We start from the raw sequence: 17,174 nt of genomic DNA, 5'->3' as shown, positions 1-17,174 counted from the left end.
AAACTATAAGGGACTAAAAATAACTGTGTACATTTGCAGTTGGGGCAAATTCTGGACAGAAGATATAAAAAGACCAAAAAAGCCCAACTGACTTCTGAAGAGCCAAAACGAGGGCAAAAACAGGGTGTCGGGACAGAAGTAGGGTACTGCTCTTGTCCTTTGCACTTACCACCACTAGAGGGGTGGGCAAAACACCTAAGCCACCCCCCCAGCCCCATGCCTGGACACACCCCTACCTTCACCCCATATAAGGAACAAGCTCGACCCTACCGAGTGAGCAGGCGTGAGCAGGCAAACAGGGGAACTTGCTGTTTGTTCTCGCTTCCCCCTGCTGCAGCAAGGGCCCCAGTAAAGCCTTGCCTGAGTTTCTCGTCTGGCCTCTAGTCAATTTCTATTGACGGGAATGACTCTACTCATAAGGGAAGGAGGCTTGGACAAGCTCAGGGCCTGTAGGTGCCACCCTGCTGGGCTCCCTGGGTGAAACCACCCTCAGGTTCACATGGTGGCAATTACACACAATGGAGTGGAGACGGAGCAAGCAGGCGAGTACCTCTGGAGGTACTTTTGGGTCTCCTCCACGATGGTCTGGGTATTGACCACCTGGTGGGCCTGGGGAACGAGGGCAGCCATCTTGCCGGCCAGCGCCTGGCTCTCGGCCTCCAGCTGATGGTGCTGTCTCTGCAGCCCCCGGCTTGAGCCCAGGTCCTGCCCCATTTCTGCACTCTGCAGGGGCCCCTCTATCTGCTCCATCTTCTCCTTGGTTTCCTGGGGAGGGACGCCGGGCGCTGCATTAGGTTCTCCACATACAGGCTGGCAAGTAGCCCCTCTTGGGCTCTAAGGCTGCAGTGCTGGTAGCACACCAAATTCACCAACGGCCTTTTGGGGACCTCTCCCACTCCTAACCCGCACCTTCTCCCAGAGCCCCATGAACAGCCCCATCCCCTCACACTTCTTCCTCTCCGGGGGACTCAAGTTGTGCTGAGCATGCATGGGTACACAGGAGGCAATCCTGGATTGGCCAGTGGTGGGTAAAGCCAGGGTCAACGGGCCTAGGCCAGAGGCCTCCAAAGGCTGCAGGACTTCCCAGGGCCGCTCCAGAGTCAGCAGAACACCCCGACTCCTCCCCTCTCCTTCCCGTCCTGGCTGTTCCCAGCCCAGCCCAGCTTCAGTCTCCCTCCTGTGTCCTGCCCCTCTCTTCAGCCAACCTGCAGCAGCCCCAGGAGCTGGTCCTGCTGCCAAGCCCACCAGAGCTGCTTCCCATGCTCTGCCATTTGGCGGTTCACCTCTTCCCACTTGCTGCTCAGGCCCTGAAGCCCGGCCTGCACGTCCTCCTGGGCACGGGGCCTGCTGCTCAACAGCTCTCTCCCAACCTGCAGTGGACACAAAGGCCTGGGGCGTCTTGTTGAGCTGCTGGTACCAGGAGGGGCTGTGGTGGGCTGGGCCCAGGGGGCAGCAGTGGTGGTGGCTGGCTGCGAGCTGCATGCCACACGCCACAAGGGCTCGAGCTGTTTGCGTAGCCCTAAATCTGTAGGCAGAGGTGGGAAGGCTTTCCTCTGACGCCTGCGAACAGTGTGGGATGAGCAGGCACCAGATGGCTGGTGGGAGGGCTGCATTCAGGCAGAGGCGGCAGGCTGCCTCTTAGACCCAAGGGGAAGGGGTGACAGAAGCGTCCTGGGCTAGTTCGGGTGCCAAGACCAGGGGGTGCCTGCTGAGTGAAGGGGGAAACTGGGGGATCCTAATTCCATGGAGACTGAGGTTGATTCTTCCTTCAGTGACTGTGCTCCATGCAAAAGTGCTGTGCAGCAGAAACGAGAAGCTAAGCAGGCCCTGCACCCTCTGTCCAGTGTCCCGCACCTGCTGCAGGCCCTCCACGTGCCCCTGGGTGGCCACCAGCTCACGCTCAGCTGTTCTGTGCCACCTGAGTTTCTGCAGGATGTTGCCAGGCTCTTCGGATGGCTCGTCCGCCAGCATCTGCCACTTCTCCTCCATCCACAGCATCACCTCTGCCACGTCCTGCTTCCATTCCTACCCAGGAACCAGGGGAGAGTGGGTATCACAGAGTGGGGGTGAGGACTGGTATTTTCCTCTAGGGAAAGGGGTCTTAGGGCGCCCCGAGGGGAAGAGCAGGATGCAGAGCCAATCCCGGGGTGCAGGAGAGGTGGGACCTGGGGTTACGGCTCCCAAGAATGGACAGGGAAACCAAGATGGGGAGAAAGATGTCTCAGGGAAAACAGCAGAAAGAGGCCTGGAGAATCAGGGTCTGGCTTCACGGTGCCCTGTGCCCAGATAGGAGAAGCATCTGGCCGGGTCCCCACTGCTCCAGCCGCATCATATCATGGACGGTCCTCTGTCTCCAAACAGGCTTAAGCTCCGGGAGGCCTGTGAACTAGCCCGGCTCTGAGCCCCCATCGTGGGCAGAACAAATATCTGACAGAGTCAAGATCTGCAGCTGGAGCGCATGGCCCGTGCAAGAGCCTGGAGTGTGGCCAGAGGCCATGAGGACAGAGAGCAGCCGGCTGAGGGAGGGTGAGGGGGTTATTCAAGAGGCCAAGGCTTTGGGCCCAGCCCTGCCTTTGAGCAGTTGGCCTGAGCCTCAGTTTTCCTCATCTGGAAAAATCAGAGCCATAATGCCTATCTCACAAGGGATGCTTGGAGGTCAATGACATAACACGTGGGAGAGTGCTTTGTAAACTAGAGTGTTCCAAATAGCACACAGCTGTTAGTCCAGCAGTGGGCTCTTTAGCGTCCCTCCCAGGGAGGCCTCACGTACCTGTGCCGGCCCCTCCCCTGGAGCTGGAGGGAAGGCGGCAGCTGCCGACCCCAGGCCGCGCTCCCCTGGAGCCTGGTCCACTGTGCCTGGGCGCGCAGCAGCTGCTCTCGGACCCGGGAGGGCAGGCCAAGTGGCGGAGCGTATGGGGAGGCTCCACTCTGCCTGAGGCTCACCCCGAAGGTCGGACACACCACAGCCCAGGGTGACCCCACTGTCCCCCCACTCCCCGTGCACTCTCCAAGCCTCAAGCAACGGTCTGTGTAGGCTAAGAAACCTGGACTCTGCAGGTGCTGCCCAGTCAGGCCCAGGCTCACCTGTGTTGGCTCTGAGCCAGCTTCTTGCCACGTGCCCGCAGATCCTCTGCTTGAGGGCCCAGGGCATCCAGGAGCCACTCAAACTCCTGGTGCTGCTGCAGCAGGCTCTGGGCCTTCCCCATGTCCTCCTGGAGATGCAGAGACTGGGGTCATGCCGGGAGGATGGGGGTCAGCGCCATCTCACCCACCGCCGACCCAGTGGCCTCCCGCCCAGCCTGGCTTCTAAGCTCCTACTTCCTAGGGTAGGAGCATCCCAGCTGCACACCCCGAGCTCCATACCGCGAGGCTGTCCAGCTGTACGAAGGTCTCATGGTTGGCACAGGTGGCAGTGAAAACATCCACTTCTCGACCAAACCTCTGCAACTTCAACCCCTCCTGCAGCCGCTGCTGTCTTTGCTCCCAGGCGGCCTTCAACTTCCTGCCTTGCTGGCCCAGGAGCCTCAGGGTACTGGCCGCCCCTCGGGAGTCCGGGGAGTCCAAGGCTGCCATGGGCTGGCCCTGAGCCTCCAGCTGCTGCAGCCTGTCCAGGACGACAGGCAGAGGGTAAAACCCCGTCTGCTCCCCTTGGCAACCTTCCTCCCATTTCACCTCCACGGATCATTCATCTTGGAGCTCCGATGTAAGGGTAACCAGAAGGGGTCTGAGGCTGGTGAGCCCACGGGTCCACTTGTCCTGTGGGACAGCTGTGCCCTGGGCCACTAGTGAGACACTGAATGTAACAAGCCCAGCCCAGTACTTGGGACTCATTAGTTCCCGTGCTCCCTGCATGTCACACCTTTGCTCCAGCTGGCCACGCTGATGACAATGCCCAGGCAAGTGGATGTGCTGGGGCAGCACACCCAGAAAAATCACTCAGACTGCCTACATGCCTGACTGGGGCCACCGCAAGCCTGGGTGGAGCTTGGAGCAATTAGAAAAGGCACCCACCCTTCTCTGCCAGGTTCACCCCCAGGCTCACAGCTTGGGAACAGGCGACACCTTTGTGTGAATTAGGAAAAGGCTCCACTTCTCTGAGCTGATGCAGCCCAGAAGTGGGTAGTGGAGTCTAATGAGCAGGGGATGGGCTGGATTTCAGTGCCCACTTGGCCACTCGTCAGGCTCCTTCACGTGGGGCACAGCCTGCAGACTGTACCCACCCCTGTAGGAGGAGAGGAGGCATCACCATACTAAGGAGGTGGGTGTCTTATTCCTGGGGGGTGGGGGGCTGAGCCATTTCACTCCAGGGGTCCGTGGGGTCTGCGTTACCCAGAATAGGTGGGGAGGCTTGACCACCCTGACACAGCAATCTACCAGGCTCACCTGCATGGGGTATGGCCAGGCCTAGACTAGATAGAATGTTCCAGGAAGCTCAGACTCTGCCCTAGGTCCCTCCCCAAAGTATGCAAGATGCCTGACCAGTCCTTGGTTACACCCCCTCTTTGTAAACCTGCCTGAAGCACCACTCCCCTGGGTGACTGGCCACTTCCTGCCTCTCCCTTTCCGGTATCCCGTCCCCACTGGCCGTGGCCAGCCTGAAGGGCGTCCCACCTGCCCCCCTGTCCTGACCTCTCCTGCTGCAGGTGAATCTCCTCCAGCAGGTCTCGGTGCTCCGCCAGAAGCCGCTGGGCTGAGGCCACGTCCACCACCTCCTCTTCCTCGCTGTGCAGCTGAGCCCGGAAGCCACCTGCCTGCAGTAGCCACCAGCTCCCCTGCAGGAAGCCCTGGAGGGCCTGCGCCCAGGCCCGTCAGCTCACTTGCTCCTGCACTCGCTCCAGCAGCCCCTACGGCGTCTCCACCTGTCCCTGCAGGGACTGGCTCTCTGTGGGGCCCAGCACCTCTACCCTGTGAGACAGGGCCCACTGCCTAGTCCGGGCCCTGCCCTGGGCCCAGTGCCTGGGCCTGTGCTCCCCAGGGCCAGTGGTGGCGACTCTAAACTGGCCCCTCACCCTCCACCTAGGGGCAGCAAACACGTGTGGCTCTGCCTTTCGCCATGAGCACGTTCTCATACTGTTCCCCAGTCTGTGCCCTGCCCTTCGGACAGCACATCCTGCCCGTCCTCCCCACCTCAATTTCTGTCCTCTTCCCCGTTCCAGAACCCTGCTCAGGCCTTCACGGTGCCGAACCCAGGCCGTACTCGCTGGCTGCCCTTTGCCTCTCTCCCACGCCAGCATCTTCTGCTGGCTCACTTGCAGGACGCGGTGGCTGTCCTCTAAGTGCCCCGGCTCTGGGGTTTCTAGCTGGAGTATCATGTCTTGCAGCTGGACCCATGTGGTTCCACACTCCTGCAGAAAACTGCACACATGTGTGGTGCATGCCAGCTGTGTTTCCTTCTCTTTCTTCAGGGCCTCCAGCTGCTCCCACCTGGGCAGAGGGAGCAGGGCTGTCTCAGGGATGTCACGTCACAGGGACACCACCCCATCCGCCCTGGGGTCTTGGCCGGAGGCTCACATGACAGAAGCTGCCAGGCTGGCCACCCCCATGCCCTCTCCTCTCTGCCTCTGACAGGTCCAGTCTTTCTTCCTGGCATCTTGGGGGTCAGGTGAGCAGGCACTCAGGCCTGGGCACTGCATCCAGGCTGCACCCCTCACCTTGCACTCCCTCCTCATGCTCACCTCCAGTTCAGTTCCTCCTGCTGTTGCTGGATTTTGGGGAAATCTCCAGGACATCTCTGCTTCAGCTGCTCAGCGGAGCTGCTAACCTCAGCCCAGAGGCCTCTTCCCACAGCCAGGGCAGTGAGGAATTTCTGGGGGAAAGAGATTCCAGGCCTTGAGGGGACTTTTCTCTTCCCACACTTCCCTTAAGACTAGGAATGACCTCAGATAAGGGCTGCTACAGAGATGTTTGAGCTGCATCCCTCTGGAAGGACAGGGATCCGTGTCCTTAAAGGGCTGGGAGGGCCCTTTAAGAATTCAAGACCAGGCATCCAAATTGGACAGGAAGAAGTAAAACTGTCACTATTTGTAGATGACATGATTTTACATATAGAAAATGCTAAAGACTCCACCGAAAAACTCTTAGAACTAATAAATGAATTCAGTAAAGTAGTATACAAAATCAATATACAGAAATTTGTTGACTTTCTATACACTAATAATGAACTATCAGAAAGAGAAATTTTAAAAAGTCCCATTTACAATTACAACAAAAAGAATAAAATACCTAGGAATAAATTTAACCAAGGAGGCAAAAGATTTGTACACTGAAAACTATAAGACATTGATGAAAAAAATTGAAGAAGACACAAATAAACGGAAAGATATTTTGTGTTCATAGATTGGAAGACTAAAATTTGTATGGAACAACAAAAGATCTCAAATAGCCAAAGCAATCTTGAGAAAGAGCAAAGCTGGAGGTATCACGTACCTTGATTTCAAACTATATTACAAAGGCATAGTAATCAAAACAGTGTGGTACTGGCATAAAGACAGACACATAGCTCAATGGGGCAGATAGAGAGCCCAGAGATAAACCCATGCATCCACGGTCAATTAATTTATGACAAAGGAGCCAAGACTATACAATGGCAAAAGACAGTCCCTTCATAAATGGTGTTGGGAAAATTGGACAGCCGCCTGCAAAAGAATGAAACTGGAACATTACCTTACACTACACACAAAAATTAACACAAAATGGATTAAAGTCTTGAATGTAAGACCTGAAATCATAAAACTCCTAGAAGAAAGCATAGTGGGGTAAAAGCTCCATGACATCAGTCAGATGATGATTTTTTGGATTTGACACCAAAAGCAAAGCAACAAAAGCAAAATAAACAAGTGGTATCACATCAAACTAAAAAGCTTCTGCCTAGCAAAGGGAACCATCAACAAAATGAAAAGGCAACCTACGGAATGGGAGAAAACATTTGCAAATCATATATCTGATAAGGGGTTAATATGCAAAACATAAAAAGAACTCACACAACTCAACTGCCAAAAAAAAAATAATAACAATATAATTTAAAACTGGTCAGAGGCTCTGAATAGACATTTTCCCAAAGAAGACATACAGATGGCCAAGAGCTACATGAAAAGATGCTCAATATCACCATCATAAGGGAAATGCAAATTAAACCCACAATGAGAGATCACCGCATACCTGTTAGAATAGCTATTATCAAAAAGACAAGAAATAACAAGTGTTGGCAAGGATGTGGAGAAAAGGGAACCCTTGTGCACTGTTGGTGTGAATGGAAATTGGTGCAACCACTATGAAAAATAGTATGGAGGTTCCTCAAAAAATTAAAAATAGAACTACCATATGATCCAGCAATTCCACTTCTGGGTATTTATCTGAAGGAAATGAAAATACTAACTCAAAAATATATATGCACCCCTATCTTCATTGCAGCGTTATTTATAATAGCCAAGATTATGGAAACAATCTAAGTGTCTATCAGTGGATGAATGAACAAAGAAAATGTGATACACACACACACGCGTGTGCGCGCATGTGTGCGCGCTTGCACTGGAATACTATTAAGCCATAAAAAAGAATGAAATCTTGCCATTCAGGACGATACGGATGGACCTTGACAGCATTATGCTAAGTGAAATAAGTCAGATGGAGAAAGACAAATACCATATGATCTTACTTGTATGTGGGATCTAAAAAAAAAAACAACAGGCTCAGAGATTCAGAGAACACATTGGTGGTTGCCAAAGGGGAGGAGTAACGAATGGGTGAAATGGGTGAAGGGAGTCAAAAGGTACAAACTTCCAGTTATAAAATAAAAAGTCATGGGGATGTAATGTACAGCATGGCAACTATAGTTAATAATACTATATTGCATATTTGAAAGCTGCTAAGAGAATAAGTCTTAAAAGTTCTCATCCCTAGAAAAATAATTCTGTAACTATGTACGTATGGTGATGACTGTTACCTAGATTTATTGTCGTGGGCATTTTGCAATAATATACAAACATCTAATTATTATGTTGTACACCTGAAATAATACAGTGTTGTATGCCAATTATACCTCAATTTAAAAACATTCAAGGCCAGCTCCCTCCCTCCCTCCTCCCAGACAGGACCACGGCTAACATGGAGCACTGAGAGTGGATAAGGGGGAGGCAGAAGCATGGTGAGGAGGGAGCAGGGCAGGAATGAAGAGGGGCGGCAGGGCCAAGCAGCTAAGAACCCCCCACCGGCTCCAAGGGGACTGTACCTCACACTTGAGCTGCATGACCTCCAAGTTGTGGCCTGGGGCTGCAGTGTTCGGAACGGCACTGTCTGGTTTGCCCGCCAGGACTGCAGCTCCCCACAGGAGCCATAGAAGCCAAACAGGGCCACCACCTCCTCCAGCCGGGCCCTGCGGTGCTGAGGAGAGGCCGGCCCAGAGGCTGGGGTGAGGGTCAGTGCCCGCCACGGGGCGCTCAGAGCAGGTCCCCCATCACCTCCCAACCAACAGAGCCCAGGGCCAGGGCCAGAAACGGTCCCTGTCCCACAGCTGGGCTCTGTGCCCTCTGTCAGAGGTGGCACAGGCTGGAGGGCCCCGGCAGAATGTGTGCTTTTGCTCCTGTCCTACTCATGTCCTTTGGCTCTTAGGTACAATCCACGCTTCTCCCATGGGATCTGACCCCACTCCCGGGCCCCCTCCTCTCCGGGCTCTCCTCTAGCCGCTCCTGGGCCTCACTGCTGTGCTCCAGGCACCCTGGCCCTCGTTCCTGCCTTTGCACAGGTCCTGCCTAGAACACTCCTCCCTGCCATCTCCCCCTGCCCTCCCCCTGGCTCACCTGCTCTCAGCTTCTCATTGTTCAAGTCTCTGCCTAAATGTCCTTCCCTCAGCGACGCCTTCCCTGACTCCCCGTTCTGACCTGGGCTCCCCTCTCACGCTCCCATCACACCCGCGTCTGTCTAATGACTTGTTTCACATCTTCTCTGCCATGATGTAAGCTCCCCAAGGTCAGGGAGCAAGTCCAGTCACTGCTCTGTCCCTGGGCTCATGGCTCAGGGTCTAGCCCCGAGTGGGTGCTCCGTGAACGTTTCTTGAACAAGGAGCGTTACCTCTGCCAGGGTCCGCAGGCCCTCATAGTCCTGGCTCAAGTGGTCCTGTGTCTGGAGGATGGTGTTGGGGTCAAAGGCAGGGTCAGGCTCATCTGGGAGGGCCATCTTCTGGGTGCCCCGGGGGCCAGAGTAGCAGGAAACCTCACGCGGGGCCCCTGGGTTCCTTGGGCCTTCTTTCGGAGAGCTCAGGGCAGACACCACCTGTGCGGACAGGACAGAGGGCAGCATGTCTCGAGGGGGCTCCCCGCAAGCAGCAGAAGGCTAGGCTGGGTGGGGCCAGTGGTTGTACCTGGGATTCTTGTTCCATGATGTGGCTGATGGGTACCTGGCCAGGCAGCACCCCCAGTCCTTCAGCTCCCAGGTGTCGGGGCTCGTCTGGCGCAGGGGCTGCAGGGTCTCTCCCGGGAGCTGGGTGAAGTGCGTCCCTGTGGGAGCACAGGTTCTGAGGGCTATCCTAGTCCTGCTCCTCTTCTTGACCCAGGAGCTGGCCAGTGGGGATGGGCGGGGGATTATTTATTACTCAGCCCTGTGCCAGGAGCCCTGGGGGCGAGAAGAGTACAAGGGTCAGAGCTTCCTGTTCAGGGCCTTACGATCTTCTCAGGCTTGTAAGCCCACAGACCTAGAGCTGATGGGACACCTCCCGGGACTGTGCACGGATAAGCAGAATGTGCATTGTGTGAAATAAATACCATGGGTGTCCAGGGTGGGGAAATGGCCAGAACAGTCTGGGGCTGTTGGGAAAGATTTCATGGACAAGGTGGGCCTCAGTGGGTCTGGCTGGGGGAGTAGGATTTGCAGAGGGGGAGGCAGAGTGGCTCTGGTGGTAGAAGATGGGGCAGAGAGGGGTGGGGAAAGCACAGGCTGGCCCTCCCGATGGGGGTGGATGAGCATCTGGTCTCTGTCCCTCTGTGCCTCTGGCCCTGGGCAAGGGTAAGACACAGCAGTGGCAGCCAGGCTGAAGAAAAGGAATAGGCACAGAGAAAGACTGGAAAGGGGAAGAAAACAAAAGAAGACTCAGAATTTCGAGCAGCTTCACATCTTTCTTTCTGCTGAGCCCAAAATGGCCTCTCTTAACTCCCTCCCTTCGGTCTTCAGATGCCCCCGAGAGCCACACAGAATAAATTTATGATGCTCTGTTAAGGTTCCTACATGGGGTCTTGGTCTTATACCTCTGTAGATGAAGCTCATCTGGACCAGAGGGCAGGGGTACTGGCTGCCCGGCAGTGCTAAAATTTGGGTCCCATCCTGAGGTCTCCCAGTCGCATCTCCATCAACTCTGCTCCAGCCTTCAGGGGGCTCCTTCTGTATGGAGGAGGGAAGGTTCTGCTTAGCTGCCAAAGTGGTTCCCCACCCCCAGGAGAGGGGGCATTTCTGTATCAACCACCCCCACTGGGCAAAGCAAGGGTCTGGAAATGCCAGAGACTAGGACTAACCTCTCTATCAATGCCAGGGCTGGCTGGGCAGTAGAGGACACAAAAGAAGGATAAGGCACCTCGCATTCATTCATTTAAACAATTAGCTCAGACTGGAGAAGGAGGCCACACAGAACAGGAGGGAGGCAATACCAAAAGCAGTGTGTGTTAATATAACTAAGTGCTGGAGTTAAACATCATAGCCACACAGGGAAGGATGGGGTAGAAACAGCCCTGGACCAGGAGTTGGGAGGCCTCTCCAGCAGCTGTGAGGGCAGTAATCTGGCCTCTGTGAACCTTGGTTACCTCATCTGTAGAGGTAACCAGACAACTGCTAACACACTGTGGATCTATTTTCAAAAATTGTTAATTATGTGGTCCAGGGAATAAATGCAAAGGAAAAGAGATAGCTCGACCTCGGCTAAATTAGAACCATAGAGTTTTCAGACCTGGTTAGTCTGGTCCTGGTGGTCAGGACCAGAACCCCAGTCAGCCCCCTCCTAAGATACGAGGACCTGAGCTGCAGCTCTGCAGGTGCACGGGACATGGCTGGGCAGAGAGAGGGCATCTGGGAAATGGAGCTTCCTTGGGATGAGGGTAGAGGGACCAAATGTGAGTACAGGGTTTGAGGGCTGTGATTTACGCATCCTGAGCTACATGTATGGCTTCTTGAAAGACAACTGCAAGCCCTCATAGGGTGGACCAAGCTGCCCACCAGGTAGGTAGCTGTTTCTTTTAAAAGTGGAGGCTCGATGAACTGAGGGAGGGGGTGCAGAAAGCAGTCTGGTGTAGTGATTAGGCCACCCCAAACCTAAAAAGGCCAAGTCAGGAGAGAGAGCAAAATAGGACTGAAGGGTCACCTTAGGCCTGGTGGTGAAAGTAAAGGGACACTCCTGGAGGAAACTGATCAGTGCCTGGGAACTGGCAGGCGAAGTGAGCAACACCAAGCTACACTTCGATGGCCTCCAACCGTGAGCAGACAGGACTCCACTAACTGTGGGCGGGTCGGCAGGGGAGATGATCTGAGGAGGGGTGGGCACCTCCAAGCGCAGGGGAAGGCCAGGTCAGGGGCCACAAATGCCCTCCCATTTCCACCCTCTGTGTGACCATGGGAGAGCGGGCACAGCATGCGCATTTGGTGTCCGAGGCCCGTGGGTCTGGGTCCCTGCCCGGTCGGTCCCCGCGTACCAGGAGCGATGATGCCCCCGGGCTGCGGCCGGCGCGGGCTCGTCCAATCGCCGCAGCTCGGCCCCAAAGACGCGCACTGCCGCGCTCGAGCCGCAGGTGGCGCCACAGCAGGGCCTCAGCGGCCGCCTGGTCCTGCCCAAAGGACTTGCTCTCTGGCGCTGACCGCCGCTCCCGGAGCCACAAGGCTGCCTCCGCCACGTTGGCGAAGTACTGAGGAGGGCAGGCTGGGCACGGGCCGACCCCACACTCCCCACCCGCCGCCCAGCTACCTGCTGGACGAGCAGGGCCGCCTGCAGCCGCGCGCCCCGCCCCGCCGCCCGGGCCCAGAGCCTCCGCCACGCGCCCTGCACCACCGCGGCCCGTTCCCGGGGATCTGCCGCGATCGGGGCCCGCGTGCGCCCAGGTCGCGTCCTCTCCGAACGAGATCAGTGCACACGGCCTGGTGGCGGGCGGAGCTTGGCTTCTAGGGCCTGGCAGACAGCAGAGCAGGGAGCTGGGTGAGGGGAAGGGCGGGAAGGCAGGGAGAGGGGAACCGGCAGGGCGCAGGGTAGTGGGCACCTTGTGTTGCTGCAGGGCCGCAGCGATCTGGCTGAGATCCGGGCCCAGGGCCGCATCCTCCACCAGCTGTCCCTGCTCCCTCAACCAGGCTTCCTCCTCCTCACAGTTGTGCAGGAGCTCTGCCCGCTTCAGGGTCTGCACCAGCAAGGCCCGCCTGAGGGACAGCAAGGGCCACAGAGGGGTTCAGGGAGTGATGGGGCTTGGGGAGGGGGTTCCCCAGCAGGCTCAGACACTCCCCCTTAGACAGGAGTTTTCCTTTTCCTGGATGACTCAACAGAGGAGACAGAGGCCTTGGGGATGAGGGTCAGTGTAGAGGAAGTTGCCAGGCAGCACTGTTTTAAGCTGGGCAGGGGGTAATTTGGGTTACAGAAAAGTTCTGGAGAGGGTAGGGGAGTTCGGGTGAGCTCTTACCGGGACCTGGCAAGAGACACCAGGCTCTGGTGGAGCTGGGCCAGCACCCTGGCCTTGGCCTGCAGCACTTCCACACTAGTGCCTAGGGAAGAATCCAGCTCCATTGTCTGATGGGCAGGATGGCTCACGTGGGCACCATGGGCCAAGATCTGGGCCTCCAGCAGGTCATGCCCCTGAAGCAGCTCCACTACCTCTGCCAGCTGCTGCCCACAGGCCGTGGAGCTGGCCAGCACCTGGCCAGGGACAGATGAGTGGTCATTAAAGTCCCAGAGTGCTGGGTCCCCGTGAACGCCAGGGCTGGCACATCCTGCTGTGTTTCCCAGGGATCTGTTGGTCCAGGGCCCGCCTGCAGCTGGTTGAGCTTCTTGGAGGCAGTCTACTTCCTGCAGCAGGCTCAGCACAGCCTGCATGCCTGCCATCTGCTTCCTCTGCCCTCGCAGCCGCGGAAGGAGCCGCTTCCAGCACTGAGTGATCTCCAACTGCCTGGGGGATGTGAGAATAAGGGTGGTACCCACCGGGCTGGGGTAGGGAAGCTACCTTGGGGTCCACAGTTGCGGGGTGGGGATTGGCTGTCCTGGAGGAGCCTGAGTACCGTGACTGGAGCTGTGAGCATCCATCCAGTTGGGGCAGTATCTCCACCTTTTAGACACAGGCAGAGAAGCTGGAAGGAGGGCTTGGGAGGTTCAGGCCTTCACGGACCCCTAAGCCTTCTTTCCAGTCCTCATCTCAGGTGATAGCAACTCCATCCTTCCAGGTGCCCTGGCCAAAACCTTGATAACTCACTTTCTCACACCCCACATCTGATCTGTGTGCAGATCCTGTTGGATTCAAAATATATGCAGGATCCCACCAATTTCTCATCACCTTCACTGCTTCTCTGGTCTGGATTATTATTATCTCCTTCTGACTTTGCCCTTTCAGTCTATTCCTGACATGGCATCCAGAGTTATCATTGTAAAACGAGAGTTAGATTGTGTCACTCCTCTGCTCAAGCCCTGTCACGACTGCTTATCTTCTGCTAAGTACAAATCAAGTCTTTACTGTGTCCTGCAGGGCCCAGCAGGATCTCTGCCACCACCTCTCGCCTCCATACCTCCCTGACCTCAACTACAACTTGTTCACTTGGCCAACACTGGCTTCTGTGTTGTTTTTCAAATATGCCACGCGTGTGCCACCTTGGGACACTGCACTAGTAGAGTCTGTCCTCATATCTGTGTGGCTTCTCACTTCTTGCTGGTCTTTGCTCAAAAGTAAACCTCCTCTGACCACCCAATATAATTCCCTCCCCCCACCTTGGCACCTCATATTCCCCTATTCTGCTTTATTATTTTTTAAAATCACTATCTCACATACTATATATTTTTTCTGTTTTCCTTAGTAGTATGTAAGCTCTATGGAGGGAGGGATTTTTGTTTGTCCTCTTCACTGCTAAATCTCTAACACCTAGACTAGTACTTGGGACATAGTAGATACTCAATAAATGTTTAGTGAATGAATTAATAAGAGGCTATCTAGAAAGAACAGTGCTTTACCAAAAGGGATCAATTACAGATGGTGGAATTTCAGACATCAGTGGGAGCTAGATCTTTTTATTTTTATTTATTTAGGCCACACCTTGCGGCTGGTAGGATCTCAGTTCCCTGACCAGGGATTGAACCTTGGCCCCGGCAGTGAAAGCGCTCTTAACGACTGGATTGCCAGGGAATTCCCAGGAGTTAGATCTTTTTAAAGGGAGCCCCAAACCCATAAATCATCCCTGCCTCTGTGTCCAGGAATGGGCTGTGTAAAGACAGGGGCATGGTAGAAAGGCCCTAGCCTATTTTGAAGACCGTTCACGTGTCTGGGGCTCACCTGCAGGCCACCTCTGCCCAGCCATGGTAGTGCTCCTGCTGGAGGATGTCTGCAATCTCGGCCAGGGCCTGGAAGCACCCCTCCTGGGGCAGGAAGCCAGCCTCCAGCATGCGCAGCCTCTGGGTGGCCGCTTCCACTGTGGCCGGGCTGGCTGGCGGGGCTGCAGCCCGGTCCAGCACCTGCTCTGTGTCTGTTAGAAAGCTCTCCTGGAGGGCTGCCTTACGCTGGAAGCGCCGGCCCAGGGTTTCCAACCTCTCTAGTTGCAGGAACCTCTGCTGTAGGGCCTGGCTCCACGAGGCCTCTGCCTGCTCCAGGCTTGCCCAGCTCTGGGACAGCTCTGCAGGGCCCAGGCCCTCGTGCGGCAGGAAGTGCCTGCGATTCTGGGCTCGGAGTGCCATCTGCAGTCGGAAGAGCAGGGCCTCCGTGGCCCCTCGCTGCTGCAGCCTCGGTGGCTTCTCCTGGGTGCGGAAGGAGGCAAAGGCCACCAGCAGCTGGCGCATGCCCGGCAGGGTGTCTGGGAAATCCCGGGCCTCCAGCTGCACCGGCTTCTCCGCGATCCACCACAGGAGGTCGGCCACCAGCTGCTCACACTGGGTCTGCAGCACCTCTGTCTCCTGGAGCTGAAGCAGGATCTGGCAGAGGGCATGGGAAAGGGTCAGGGCGGCACCTGGGGGCAGGCCCTGGAATCCAGGCTCTGGAGGCCCTCCCCTTTTGGGTGCTGAGTGCCAGCCAGGCTTGCCCAGGTAGGCAGTAGCTCCTGCCCTCAGCTGAGGACACACTAAAGTGGGGTTCCTCCCAGCCCCCAGAGAAGCGGGTCTGCCGCCATTCTACACTCAGACCTGGAAGTGTGGGACCCCGTCCTGCCTTCCTCTACCTTATTTTACTCCATTTGGCCTCAACTCGGGGCGGGGGGGGGGAGCTGTTCTTTTTCTGAGCCTTCCTTTTCTTCCCTGAGGCCGCCACACCCCTAAAGCAGCTCAGAGCCCTTGGCCTGGATCATCTCCCCCAGGCCCAGCTGAGACACCAACCCTGAGAACAGGCCTCCCAAGCCTCAGCCTTTGCCATGGTGCCCAGAGAGTAAAAGAACCCCCAGAAACATGGGCTCAGCCCAGCAGAGCTGTGCTGCGCTTGTCCTTGCAGAGTCCAGCTCTCTGAGCCTTTTAATCCCATTAGGAGCTTAGAAACCTAAGAGCAGAGGGGGAGGGGGAGAGGCAGGAAGGGGCATCTCCCACCTGGCTTTCCTGTGTGCCAGGCACTGTGCTTATGCCCCCTTGCACACTCATAGCAGCCTTCTATTACCCAGAATTAATTATCTATTGCCCAGGAATCATCATCTCCATTTTACAGATGGAGTGCAGTAAAGTTAGGTGACACAGCCAAGGCCACACAGCGAGGAAGGGGTAGAGACAGCCTTCAAACTCAGGTGTGTCTGACTCCGGAGCCCATGTTCACCCCACCTCTCCTCGATGCCACCTTCCCTTTGTTACCAACCTTCGTGAGTCTCTTCTGGACAGTCTGCCCCTGGTGCAGGTGGGAGAAGTGGTGGTAGTAGAAGGAGACGTGAGTCATGATGCAACGCTCATCGGGCTGTAGGGCCACCACGTCCTCGGGGTCCAGCAGCTGAGTGATGCCCAGCTCCTGCTCAGCCACACGGAAAGCACAGTGGAGGTGGTGCAGTGCGGGGTCGGGACGCAGGGAGCCATAGTGAAGCAGATCTGGCCTGGGCAGAGAGCAGGCAGGGCTCTTTACCAGAGTCAGTGACTGCTTGGCTTTAAGTGGACTTGTTAAAAAGGCAAACCAGCTCCTATTGGTCATTCATACCTTGCACTGCATTAGTTTCCCCCTGATGATTATCTGAGACCCCGGCTGAAGGAATAGGGCTGGGAGAGGGGAGGATTAATTTTGCTCAGGGGTCAGGCTCCTGGGTAGAGGAGGAAGCTCTAAAAGGTCAGGTGCTTGCCAGGGAGAGGACAGAAAAGAGAATCAGGGGCAGAGAGAGTGGAGGAAGGCAGGGTCAAAGGCAAACCTGGCCAATTCCATGGAAGGGGGTAGGGGTATCACAGACCGGGGCCTCAGCTGTTAGCTGTCTTTATCTCTGTGCACAGGGGCCAGAGGGACATGGGAGAATGGGTGGGTTGAGGACCCAAGTCCCGGAGCAGTTGGCTCAGTGGGTAGAGGCCTCCCAGAAGGAAGCCAAGGGCCGCCTCAGGCCAGGCCAGGGTCCAGAGGCGCTGGGGCCCCTCCCTCATGCACACCTGTGGGCGTGGATGAGGGCACTGAAGCCGAGCCCATCACTCCAGCTGCCGGAGAAGTCAGTGATATTGGCGTTGGCGTAGCCGGCCGTCTTCCGCTGGCACCAGAGCAGCAGAGCCTCCTTGGCAGACAGCAGGGCTCTGCTGGCCCCAAACTCCTCCTGGAAGGACAGGACAGCGGGTCACCATGCAGGGACAGGTGGGGTGGGACAGCAGAGCCCGCAGGCCGTGGGAGAGGCAGGCTGGGCACGCTGTGATCCTGCTCTCCCACCCGGAGCATCTGACTGTACTTGCTTTCACTCCTGCTGGGGAGGGACTGGGGGTGCGAGAGAAAGATTGTCCTTACAAAGAAGCGGAGTGCTTGAAACCTGTCACCTCTGAGCAGCTGGCTTTGAGTTGCAACTGGTGACAACAGCAGCAGTAAGTCCCGTTTCTC

The 17,174-nt window shown here is 56.2% G+C and overlaps 1 protein-coding gene across 1 annotated transcript in view; it reads right to left on the bottom strand.

The window, feature by feature from the left end:
- The window catches only part of SPTBN5 (spectrin beta, non-erythrocytic 5), a 43,868-nt gene that overhangs the window by 20,596 nt on the left and 6,098 nt on the right, over positions 1 to 17,174 (bottom strand). Inside the window, 27 exon segments of the mRNA XM_089906251.1 lie at positions 551 to 765; positions 1,206 to 1,370; positions 1,855 to 2,025; positions 2,771 to 2,876; positions 3,085 to 3,212; positions 3,364 to 3,604; positions 4,630 to 5,424; positions 5,676 to 5,806; positions 8,228 to 8,259; positions 8,262 to 8,379; positions 9,067 to 9,267; positions 9,356 to 9,400; positions 9,403 to 9,491; positions 10,236 to 10,454; positions 10,457 to 10,558; positions 11,545 to 11,746; positions 11,748 to 11,876; positions 11,936 to 12,042; positions 12,045 to 12,114; positions 12,116 to 12,136; positions 12,225 to 12,378; positions 12,636 to 12,868; positions 12,982 to 13,009; positions 13,011 to 13,118; positions 14,487 to 15,118; positions 15,978 to 16,206; positions 16,742 to 16,899. Coding sequence (XP_089762377.1) covers positions 551 to 765; positions 1,206 to 1,370; positions 1,855 to 2,025; positions 2,771 to 2,876; positions 3,085 to 3,212; positions 3,364 to 3,604; positions 4,630 to 5,424; positions 5,676 to 5,806; positions 8,228 to 8,259; positions 8,262 to 8,379; positions 9,067 to 9,267; positions 9,356 to 9,400; positions 9,403 to 9,491; positions 10,236 to 10,454; positions 10,457 to 10,558; positions 11,545 to 11,746; positions 11,748 to 11,876; positions 11,936 to 12,042; positions 12,045 to 12,114; positions 12,116 to 12,136; positions 12,225 to 12,378; positions 12,636 to 12,868; positions 12,982 to 13,009; positions 13,011 to 13,118; positions 14,487 to 15,118; positions 15,978 to 16,206; positions 16,742 to 16,899 — 4,829 coding nt within the window.

The sequence above is a fragment of the Delphinapterus leucas genome, chromosome 2, assembly GCF_059928025.1.
Source record: "Delphinapterus leucas isolate spDelLeu-1000000601 "Yukka" chromosome 2, BTC_Dleu_Yukka2, whole genome shotgun sequence".
In the NCBI taxonomy this organism is placed as follows: Eukaryota; Metazoa; Chordata; class Mammalia; order Artiodactyla; family Monodontidae; genus Delphinapterus; species Delphinapterus leucas.
This window is presented reverse-complemented; position numbering and strand designations above follow the sequence as displayed.